Below are 11914 nucleotides of genomic sequence, written 5' to 3' on the forward strand. Positions count from 1 at the left end.
CTCTCGCTACTCTTCCGTGGCCTCCCCTCCTTCGTCTTTGCCCTCCGTAAGTGAGTTTTTTGTCCGTCTTGTTGTGTTCTTTGTTTTATTTATTTTTTTACCCCAGAGGCTGAAAGATGCATGCTCGAATGTACCAGTCGCCGACTCGGCTGTCACGGAGCCTTTGATTATCTCGGTTGATACAGTGGAGAAAACCCAACATGTGATGATGGAAGAACATTTGAACACGCAGCGAGTGGGCGGATTTTTTATTTAATTGGACCTAAACCCAAAAAAATACGACCCTTTGATGTCATTTCTCACACATTGGACCTCGGATTCTGTGGTCCCCCACTGGGAAGGCGGGGCCAGAGTGGGTAAGAAGAAGAAGAATAAACATCAAATAAATGTAACCCTAACCTATAACCTTCAGATGAATTTAAAAATATTTTCTAGAGAAGGCAGGTAAAAATAAAATAATGTGGTTGCATAAGTGCGCACACCCTCACAACTGTGCTCCCAATTAACCAATCACAATCAAACTCATGTTAAATGCAAGTCCTGCTACCAATAAAATTACCCAAAAACAAGTTTGGATGTTCTAGTAGGCTTTTCTGGCCCTTTTTATCCTGCAGAATAACCCTGAAGATTTTCTGCCAACATTGATTATGAACTTCAGAATTCCTACCAGCTTGATCCAAAATTACAATCTGTTGCTTTTTTTTTTTTTTTACTCTTGTTCACATAATCAGCATTGTCGGGGCAGGGGAGGGGGGGGGGGGGGACAACAACACCCTCCCTTGAGAGAGGAAACGACAGCACTTGTCCTTGCATATTTTCCTTGTCCCTCGCCTCGCATGTACGGAAGAAAATGAAACGGGAGGTTGAGGAGGAGCATGCATATTTATGGCGGCAATGCATGTGGGTGGTATGCTTGTGGCTGAGGGGTATTCACAACACAAGCTCTCCTTCACATATGCACATATTAGGAATGGGAGGAGTGTTTTGCCTGGCTGCATAAACTCTGCTACCTCCACACAACACATTCTATTCTCCGACATCTACTCCCCCCTCCGCCACTATCTTTACTTCCCTTTCTCCCGGGAAGTGACACAGAATTCTTTTGAACCAGGCTGCATTCATTTCAACAACCCCTACCACCCCAACCGCACATATATCTTCCAAGCACGGCCCCTCCCACTCCACCCCCCTCCTCCCATCAGGCACGGCGAAGACAGCGCTCACCTCCTGCGGGCCAAGCTCGGACTTTAATTACGCAGACTGGTAAATTCTCATTCATATGTCGTCTTACTACGGCAAAGGATTCTCCCGTTTCCACGCCTGGGAGCGCTGGAGACTTGCGTGGGTGTTTGCACTTAGGTCGGCGAGCTATCCCTCGCTCAAATGCGCAACTGCTGACATTTACACTGGAATGGAATCAAAGCAAATGATACGACGGGGTGCACGGACACACACATGGATGCACGCAGCTGGTTGGGGCGGGTGGGGGGGGGGGAGCAGATGATGATTTATATGATGATATACATCTGTAGCAATGTGATTTGCATCCCAGGCAATGTTGCATATCAATGGACCCCGGGAAGCGTTTCATGGCGCTAATGTTATTTTGCCTTCACTGGCGCGGTTATTTTCACAGCGGTGAGACCTCATTTATTCACAAGGCATCTACGGAGAAATATATTATTTCAATTTATAGAGCCGCCACGGATACGCGTAGGCCACATTATGGATTCTGACAGGATCGTTTTTGTTAGACGTCATCAATCACGAGAATAAAGTGAGGTCAGAGAAGAGGTAACGTTTTCAGACATGGTGGCCCCGGTAAAAAAAAAAAAAATCGTTGGAGAGACGCTAGTTTGCTACATTCGAGCTCCCCTTGAGCAACCTTCCACTGACTGTGCAACACAAAATATTCATCAGCTCCCTTGAGGATTCATAATGAGTATAATATATACAATTAAAAAACACCCGATATCAACAAAAACATAAATTGGCTCTAAGTAAGTTAATTTCCGCAGTGACTCCGACAAACTCACACGTGTGCAAATTCCAAAGTTTGCTTTTCGTGCGGAGGGATCGATCGATTCCAGGACGGGAAGCCAAAAACGTTAATCCCTCATAAACAAGCAGGAAGGAATAACACACACACACACACGCACAAACGTGCACACCCAGAGTTGTGCGACGGCGAGTGAGAAGAAAGAAGAAGTGATGCAGAGAAGCCAACATTAGTGTGTGTGTAGTATTGTCAGTAAATTGAGCGCAAACACAAACAGACAGCAAGAGAGGAAACAAAAGAAGCAGCAGCCGCACGCTGAGACAACGGCACAGCATGCGCCCGGGCCAAGATGCGCTAAACTATCCCGTCAAAGTTCCGCTCCTAATTACAAACGCGGTGCGGTTGTTTGCGTTCAAATATTTCAGGCCCGGCTGCCCTTTGACTTGTTAAAACAAAGTCATAATTCACTTAGCGGTGTCCCAATTTCCGTATAATTACTGGACCAGCCCATTCCGCTAGGTGGGTGGGGGGGCTCAGACACATTAACTCTGTGATGTGCGTCATTACGGCGACGGGAGCGGGGAAAAAGCTTTCAGCGTCGGCCGCTTTGTGACAGCTTAAATGGATAAAACCTCAATTAAAGACGTCGGCTTTTTTTTTTTTTTTTTTCCTGCGGCATAGTGTGTGTTTGTTGACTAGGCGACCTCCGTTGCCTTCATAATCAAGTGTCTCTCAAAAAAATTCGCCGCTCTCACTGACTCCATTAAGCAGATAAAAAGACGGAATTCAAATGCCCCCTCCAGAATTGAAATTCTACCGGCGGTTTTCCTTAAAAAGCTTTGAGGTACCACTTTGTATTTTATCCAGACACTTTCATGACATAAATAACATTTTTTTTTTGCATTCATCCAAAGAACATTGTGTGGTTCCTTCTGGTGTGCACAGCTTGACCACCTGGGGGCAGTATAAAAGCGAGCCGGTCAAATCTCTTCATTAAAGATCCCTATGAGTATTGTCTGACTACATGTGTTGCGCCACCGTTTTTGTTCGCGTAACACAGATGCTATCCCTTAGCCTGTTTGTTAGTGTTTTAGCATTTCTGTTAGCATTAACCTAAAGCTATGTGGTCATTTGAAATAAATGTGTTTTGTTTGACGCTCATCTAGAATTGATGACGTAAAATATTGCCTATACCATAAACAAATTTAACAATGCAGACCAGATTACCCCACTTCCAATTATTTCCTGTGGGAAATATTATTTCCCGATCCTCAACCAGATTGTGTGCAACCTTACAGTTTCCACCGCAGCAGCCCCCATTAAGTGTTATTAAGTTGCACCTCTAGCCGGGGCAGGTGGCCAGGATGACACGATCCCCGAGAGGATAAACCCTAATTGTGGTGTCGCTCGGCTTTATTAACACAAGCCGGCTCTGCTCTGTTGTGACCGCCGCTCGGCATAAGGCTGCAGACTTGCCATCATTAGCCTGCAAGCACGCCGTACGCACATCTGCTGGGGGCATGTGTGTGTGGTAGCTTAAAGGGCTGTGGCTCAAAACACATACATACATATTTATGGATGTATATAAGTGCTTTGAAAACAGGTTGTGAACAGCGCGGCCTTGTTATTAGCACCTGATTACGCCACCGAAGCTTGGCATCGACTGACAACAAGTGTGTGTGTGCATGTGTTTGTGTGTGTGTGATTTGCCTGCAGCCTTTTACTGTGGGATTTGTTCTCTGTGGGCAATTTGTTCAAATTTAACACATGGGTGGGGAAGATAAATTCCCGTCTCACCCTACGTTTCTGCTAAAACGCGGGCAGATAACAAAAGGGGAAGGGAGAGGCGGTCAGTCGTCGATTTGGCTGTCAGGGATAGAAAAAGTGTGTGTTTATTTGCTTCAGGCCATGTGGTTTTTACTGGCATGTATTTAGCATTTAGCATGAGTTGTGACTGCATCTAATAAATGTGCAGATGCCTCTGTTTTTTTTTTTTTAGAGCCGTTTTCAAAAATAAGCAATCTATTATTTCTGTCAAATTCCGCTTTTAGTATAACTATAGTCCGGATGAAAGCGCCATTCACTGGTGGTGCTAGGATTCTTTTTTCTTGGGGGGGTGGCCCAATAGCTCAGAGTATCCACAAAACCAAATAAATTTTAACAAAATTTTAAATTTTAACAATTTTTATTTACCGTATTTTCCGGCCTATAAGGCGCACCGGACTATAAGGCGCACCTTCAATGAATGGCCCATTTTAAAACTTTATCCTTATATAAGGCGCACCGGACTATAAGGCGCACCATTAATGCATCATGTCAGATTTTTAATCCAAATCAAATCATTCTCCATTTTATCTTTTTTATTTCAACTTCAGACGGAACAAATTACTTTATAATCATAAAATAATGATCCATAGTCTTTTTGAGTCATGATTCATAGTCTTCAGCGGGCCACTTATGATTGATTTCATGACACAATACTTCGGGCCAGTTTGAATTTAGGAATTTGGTCCATATATAAGGCGCACCGGACTATAAGGCGCACTGTTGGTTTTTGAGAAAATTTTAGGTTTTTAGGTACGGTAATTTTTTTTTTTAAATAAAGAAAAAAAAAGACTTAAAAAATCGTAAAATACCCCAAAGTCTGCCTGTGCTTTTGCCATGTGATCGCATATTCTTACGCCGCCGTAAAAACTAGTTCCTCGCTCCTTTCCCATCCACTTGTACTTTTTTTTCCACGCTTCGAACTTTCTCACAAAACTTTGGCGAAGGTCCATTGCTCAAATAAAGTCCATAAATGCCTGCTTGACTGCATTTGGAACAAAGATTCCCGGAGACACACTCCAAAGTCTTCCCAGAGGAGCCGGTCGACTTAAATTGCAAGAGCCCAATTTCCGCACTAAAGTTTCAGCAAAAAAAAAAAAAATCCACCTGGTTTGAGCCTAAACTGTAAAGTAAATGTCCTTGAATCAGTCATTTGTTCTCAATTGTCACCCACTCAACGTGCAAATCCACATTTATTGCCCTTTATATTATTTAAACCTTCTGAGCCAACGTTTGAGTTCAAAGCAATCACAGTTAGCATTGGACATCAATACTTCATTTTCACTCAAGTGCTGCTGATGAGTTCCTCATCAGCACGGGAGGGAATGAAACAGTCAATTAAGAGCGAGTCGAGCTTCATTTCCATGTCTTACGTTATTATGCACATCAATGTGAGCCATTTTTCGAGGAAATGTGTGGAAGACAAGACTTGTTTAAACAAAAGACTATGACGTCGGATTTGTTCCTCAAACCCCTTTAAAGAAAAAAATCAAATAAATACATTTATTCCCCCTTTAAATTTGACTGAGAATTTCTGAATGATAAAAACCGAGCAGATATGTCAGTTCGTTTTTAGAGCAAAATAAAGACTTTACGATGTATGCGTAAAGTTAAAGATAACTGAAAGTCTTCAATGTTTTACAAAGTGTGGGAAAATGTGCTTTTGTTGTCAATGTAGCCTTAAGTCCATTCATTTTCTAAACCGTTAATCCTGTTAGGGTCACCGAGGGGGCTGACTTAGGCCAGGAGGCGGTGTCTCGAGACTTATCGCCTGTCAATCAAAAAAAAAGTTTCCTTAACCATCCCGAGACCAAAATTACAAATATGTTTTTTGTACCGGCAACATACACAAGCTAAATTAAGTCTTGCACTAGCCTCGAATTAAACGAGATGTCCAAATGAGACCAAATTTGGACGAGACGATGACTTTCTTTGCCGCCTATCCAAATTTACTCCGCGCAGAGTGTCTTATTACGCCAAGAGCAGTCATCCATCACACAGGTGCGTTCCCTATCGTCTCTAATTAATGGCGTGCGAGGTGCAAGTGTCTGCGGCACGCCACGCGCACACACCGCAAAAAACTTCCCACACTTTGCTCCCGAAAAAAACGAAACAAGTGCATCCCTCGCAGGCTGCGAGGCCTTATTATTTGTGACTAATGACCGCTGGCACGGCCGGATCTATATAACCGCTATGATGATTGCTGAGCTGGTGTGTGCGTGCGTGCGGTGGTGCTATCTGACATCTAGCGACAGAGCAAAAAAGTCCATGATGGATGACTCGTACATACTAATGTGGCGGCAAAAAAAAAAAATACAGACGCCACGAGATAGTGTGTGAGTAATAGTCTCCTTTGTGCACATATTCATAAATGTAAATGTTGTCGCGCTAAGTGGGGCCGGGAGACGATGGATTGTTTGCGCCGCTGTCAGGAGCCCGCTTGATTGGCTTGTTTAATGTCGACGCGACACTTCTCGACGCGGAACAAAAAAATCTTATTGTGTTGAACAAGGAGTGGGAAGGAATAAATGCGTTGGTCAAACATCATCAATGTTATTATGTTGACCCCCCCCCAACCTCCTGTTGCTCTTTGTTTTGCTATAATTAAACATAAAAGCATTGCGAGTGAGGAAAGGTTAGGTGAGTTAGTTTGTTCGGTGCATCTATCTTCTAACGGTTGTCCTCATTAGGTTGGCGTGGAACTTGGGCCAGATGACAAAGGTGGGGAGAGAAGCAAAAAAAAATTGCACTCAAATAAGAGTTACTTTAGAATAGGTCTCAATGAAAGTCGCTGTAGACTAATATAATAATTTTATAATAACTAACTAGCGCCTCTCAAAGTACCCAAAGACACTTTGTCGTTGTGGCTCAAAATCGATTATGTGTTGTGAAACTCTTCTTTTTTTTTTTTGTCTGGGTGTTAGGACTATACTGCCCCCTGGTGGCCAAGTCACTCAAACTACAAAGGGGCGATATAGAGTACGACATTACTTTATTAAACAACTTATTCCCAAGAGTTTTCCGGGAAGCTGGAACGGATTAATGGCATTTCTATTCATTTCAATAGGGAAGGATGATTTGAAGTTAATTGAGTTCACGCAACAAATGAAACTCATATCTCAAGGCCCCCTTGGTACTTGCAAACACAAGATACAAACCAGCATGAGTGACATGACTCCAAACAAACATCTAAAAAGAACTCATTTCCAACACTTATATCACCGGCTAGCCAGCAAATAGCAAATTAGTGAGCTGCTACATTATTAGATCTGGCACACAAACACCGGCCGCGCACACGCAATCACAGCGGTGGCTAATTGCCAGGTGAGGGAAGATAATATGCGATTTAATGAACGGATGGATTTATTTTTGTTTCCGTCACCCGCCAGCGAACGGCGACATCTGTAGCCGCCTCGCACACATATGCGGGGGGAGCACGAGCCATTGCGCCATGAATGCGCCCAGGGACAATAGTGGCAAGTGAGTGATGGGCTTTTGTGCGAAAGCAGGAAATGAAGCATATTGCCGGACATGAACGGCGAGTCGTATCTATTTATGAAGCCGCTAATCCTTACTAACGGTCTGTCTCGCGAGGTTGATGAGAAAGCTCGGAATGCGGGATGAGGAGCCTGCAGCTTTTACAGTGTGTTTACCGCACCCACTGACAGCTACGCCGCAGCTTATTATTGGCCTTGGAAACCTCCGCGCCGCAACGTCGAGTGAGAGAAACTCCGGAGAGTCCACGGCGCCGCCGGCGAGACACCGCTCATGCCGACAACAACCTTTACAACAAGTGGGTGTTGCCGAGTCCCGGCGAATGGACGCGGCGAATATTGCGAGTGGGATCTGCTGTCGAGAGGGGAGTTCAACAATAGCGTGAAAGAGGAAATTAGACATTCTTTCATAATATAAATAAATATATTGAAAAAAAATATATATATATTAGGGTATGTCTATATATTTATATAGTACATTGACACTGCGTCTATGCAAGCAAGGAAAAAGAGAAAAGGAAGACGTGAAGATCAGGTCCACGGAGACGGCGTGTTCTTTAATTAAGTGCCTTCTTTTTTTTTTTTCTCCGCAAAGACACACAAGCGAAGGAGGCTACACCGCTGGGAGGACGATTGGCACACAGCGCAGGAATCAGGAGGGTCAGGTTACAGATTAAGCCGCTCTCTGATAGCCTTTTGTCCGAGAGCCAAGCGATACACCGGCGAAGAAAGGCACCTAATTACGTGGAACTTTTAATAAGACGTATTCAAGTCCTTTGCTATAAAAATCCGGAGTGGGTTTAACTATTCCTGCAAGAATAAAAGGAAAGTTAAAAGGTATTAGAGGCCACTCTGCTTGAAGGTTTCAATAAAATATGCAGCTATTGGACCTACTCGAATGCGACCAATTACTGATAATGACTATTTATATAGTGACTAGAAGAAGTTTATTCACTCTAGTACATTCTTGTATACGGATGCGTCAATACTGATGGTAGTGTCGGGAGGCATAGTATCGGCACACTTGTACCAACAGCGTGACCTATAGCTTTCGGGTTGGAGCGATGTCAGCCATGTGTATCGAGAGAACGGACGTTTTCAATTGACCCTTTACTGCCGGCGACAAAAATATTGATCAAGTAAGTTTTTCGGTGGGTGTGTAATTTGACGGTTTTTCAACAATTTGCCCATCCCAATCGGGATCATGAAAATAATTCTTCCAAAATGTCATTTCTCCATATCATCTTAACTGTACATGTTTATGACTCACTCAGAGACTGTTTTGCTTCGGGAGGTGCTGCTGTTTTGGTTGGCAACAGGGTCGAAACGAGCTCAGGCGACAAATAGCGACTCGGAACTGAGGTAATTATGAAGATTTTTTTTTTACCCTGCACAGAAATACTAAGGCTCTATTTGAGAAAAGCGATTATTTGTTTTGATGCAGACAACACACCAGTTAATAACAGAGAAGGACGGCGTCAATTTCCCCCATGCTGAAATTTCCTGTTATAAAACATAATAACGGGTGACTGATAAGACCGACGACTAAATGCTTGATTCTTTTCCGGCCGAGTTTTCATATTGTTTACATCTTTAATAAGCGCAGTCATAAAAAGTGACAGCGGCAGTTCATCTCTTTGTCTTGGGGGCCCAATAAAAGGGGCCGGGAGTTGCAAATAAACTGAAATAAGCTAGCGCATATCAAAGATGAGCAATGAGCCTCACACAGGCAGATAGGGGGAACATTTGTACTTCTTAAAAGTATATCAGATTTGTTTTTTTGACAAGGATTCCCTGACCTTGCCGGGGAGACTATCTTGTTTTGGGATCACCTTGGGTGATAGTCACGATAAGAAGAAATGTCTGGCTTGATGTTAGTGCGGGCGTAGTTGCGAAAAGGAGACAAAGATCTGCAGCACTTAAATGGCGAAGGGGGGGGCGGGGGGGGGGAGAGGATTAAGGGGACGGGAAAAAAAAAGGACAAGGGAGTGAGCGCGGACAGGAGGATCGGAGACGACGAGAGAAGGGAGAGATTGAAGAGTGACGCCGCGACGCAACACAACGGGGTCAGCCGCAAGAAGCGTTCCTAATCCGAGCAGAGAGCCACCGGAGACTCGCGCTCCTCTCTCGCTTCCCGCATGGCCGACGCTGAGGGGAACAATATGGACACCACCAAAACTGTGTGTGCGAGTGAAATGGTCCAGAACAGGGAAGGAAGGAAGGAAGAAAGGAAGAAAGGAAGAAAGGAAGAAAGGAAGGAAGGAAGGAAGGAAGAAAGGAAGAAAGGAAGAAAGGAAGAAAGGAAGAAAGGAAGAAAGGAAGAAAGGAGGAAAGGAAGAAAGGAAGAAAGGAAGAAAGGAAGAAAGGAGGAAAGGAAGGAAGGAAAGAAAGAAAGAAAGAAAGAAAGAAAGAAAGAAAGAAAGAAAGAAAGAAAGAAAGAAAGAAAGAAAGAAAGAAAGAAAGAAAGAAAGAAAGAAAGAAAGAAAGAAAGAAAGAAAGAAAGAAAGAAAGAAAGAAAGAAAGAAAGAAAGAAAGAAAGACTGAGATAAAAGTAGAAATGAACATCACTCTATGTCTCGTTAGACGTCTTGTGGATTTTCTCATGCATTCCAAACGGATGAAAGCAGAACGGGTCGAAAAAGAACATCCCAGATTGAATGCATGTGATTTTGGCAGCACAGTGGGGTGCGTGCCACATCTGCCTCACTGTTCTGAGGTTCCGGGTTCAAATCGACACGGTCATCCATAGAGTCATTTGCAATGTGCCCCGCCCCTCGCTCAAAGTCAGCTGGGATCGGCTCGACGCTCGCTTTTGAAGACGCACGACGCTCTGGAGATCGAAACGTGTGTCGTCGTGCCGAACGTAGCGGTACAGGGTGAAGTGTAGGCGTGTGTGCTGGCTTTTTTTTGGGGGGCTTTTGTGGTGAAGGAGCAGCGTTAACAAGGCAGTGAGAAGAGAAGAAAAATCACTTTTTGTCATATTTGTTCAAAGAGACATAATGATTTCATGTCAATTCCAAGTTGATTTTTTGTGAAGCCTCAGGGGTGTGTCCGCAAAGCCCAAGAGCGCACGATAAATGATTGACACCCCATAAGCCCCGCCTCTGTAGACTATTGGTTACTTTTCCTTGGGCGTGGTGGCTGTTCTATTCAATCAAATTAGACAAAAAATTGGGTCAAAAACTGCCAGATTCTTTTTCGCCGCCACACTTTTTTTTTTAAATTTCCAAACTGATTTTAATTTTTTTACACTTCAATAAGTGAGAATAATAATTAAAAAAAAGCCTGGTGAATTAAATAGAAGTCTTTTTAACTTCTTTTTACACTTGCATGACCGCTAACGTTAAAAAGTAACTGCAATGTGTCCACAGTATGAAGTCGCCAGTTTCACATTAACATACGTTTCTAAATTGGAACAAAATGAACGTCAAAAGATTTTGGTTTTAACCTTAGAGCTTCATTGATATATTTTTGGGCTCATGCTGAGACGTGTTCCAATAAAATGTTTCATGCACACACACACACACACTGCAGCGGAAACTATAAATTCAAAGTATCCCGGTGGGATATAATAAAGCAGAAAGAACGGGCAGCACATTTCTTCTTTATAATATCATAACAATAAATAACGCTCCACATACAAAGCAAAGAAGGCAAAAGGTCTTACTGGATGTTGGAGCTGTTCCAGTAAATGGAATGCCTGCTGATGGACCCCTGGAGCGGGCTGGCCCAGGTGAGAGTGGTTAGCACCCAGAGAGACAGCGGTACCAGAGCCATGCTCTCGGTTCCCCTCCCCTCCGTGTCTCGGGCCACTTTCACTCTCTCTCTCGCTCTCTCTCTCTCGCTCGGTGCCTTCAGCCCACCAAAGATCGCGACTCAAACATCCCAGCTAACGCCTGTCAGACAAAATAGAGGGCAAACACATTTCTATACAGAGCACGCTGAATGCTGCATTTGCGTTTGGTTTCATGACTAGTCGTGGAAATTAATAAATGGGAGGCGGGGCACACATACACACACGGAGCCATTCTTCATTGCAACAGGAGTGTAGCTTTAAAAAAAAGAAAAACTGGACGTGGTCCGTCCTTGCGCTCACCGAGAACTGCTGCAGCTGAGTCCGCCAGAGGAGCGCAGGTGACCGGGGACGCTCAATGAGGGAGGTCGGTCTTCTTCCAAGCATGGGATGCTCCAAGAAACAAGGCAAAAGAGTTGAAATTAGGCAGTGTTGTCACAAAAAAAAAAAACACAAGTCCTCCTCAAGTTGCTTTTTTTTCAACTGCTTCGTATTTGTCCTCCCATCAATCAAAAGCAGCGGAACAATTCATCCAAGGTTCAATCCGACAAGCATCGCTCCCTCCGATGAGCCCGCTCACTCGCTCGCTCGCGTGCCTGCCTCCAGCTTAGCTCCTCTCCTCCGCGCGTCTCCCTCCTTTTTGGCAGCCAGCGCTCGTTCACTTGGGTGGCCCCGCCCACGGCCGTCGACGTCACAAGCGCAGTCCTCCAACGTGGTGGCGCAAGCACATCGGGAATGGCCTGACTGCCACTTCCAAGTTCTTGTCAGCCACTCCACCCATCATCTGCCAGAAACGTCTGACTG

General features: G+C 44.2%; 1 protein-coding gene across 1 annotated transcript in view; it reads right to left on the reverse strand.

Moving 5' to 3' along the window:
* efna3b (ephrin-A3b) overlaps positions 1 to 11873 on the reverse strand; it is a 38551-nt gene extending 26678 nt beyond the window's left edge. The window contains exons 1-2 of the mRNA XM_061288962.1: positions 11414 to 11873; positions 10985 to 11213 (exon numbers count right to left, since the gene is read on the reverse strand). Coding sequence (XP_061144946.1) covers positions 10985 to 11094 — 110 coding nt within the window. The 5' untranslated portion in view covers positions 11095 to 11213; positions 11414 to 11873. The remainder of the gene's footprint in view (positions 1 to 10984; positions 11214 to 11413) is intronic.
* Positions 11874 to 11914: the final 41 nt, after the last annotated feature.

Source organism: Syngnathus typhle, linkage group LG10 (assembly GCF_033458585.1).
Source record: "Syngnathus typhle isolate RoL2023-S1 ecotype Sweden linkage group LG10, RoL_Styp_1.0, whole genome shotgun sequence".
Taxonomy (NCBI): Eukaryota; Metazoa; Chordata; class Actinopteri; order Syngnathiformes; family Syngnathidae; genus Syngnathus; species Syngnathus typhle.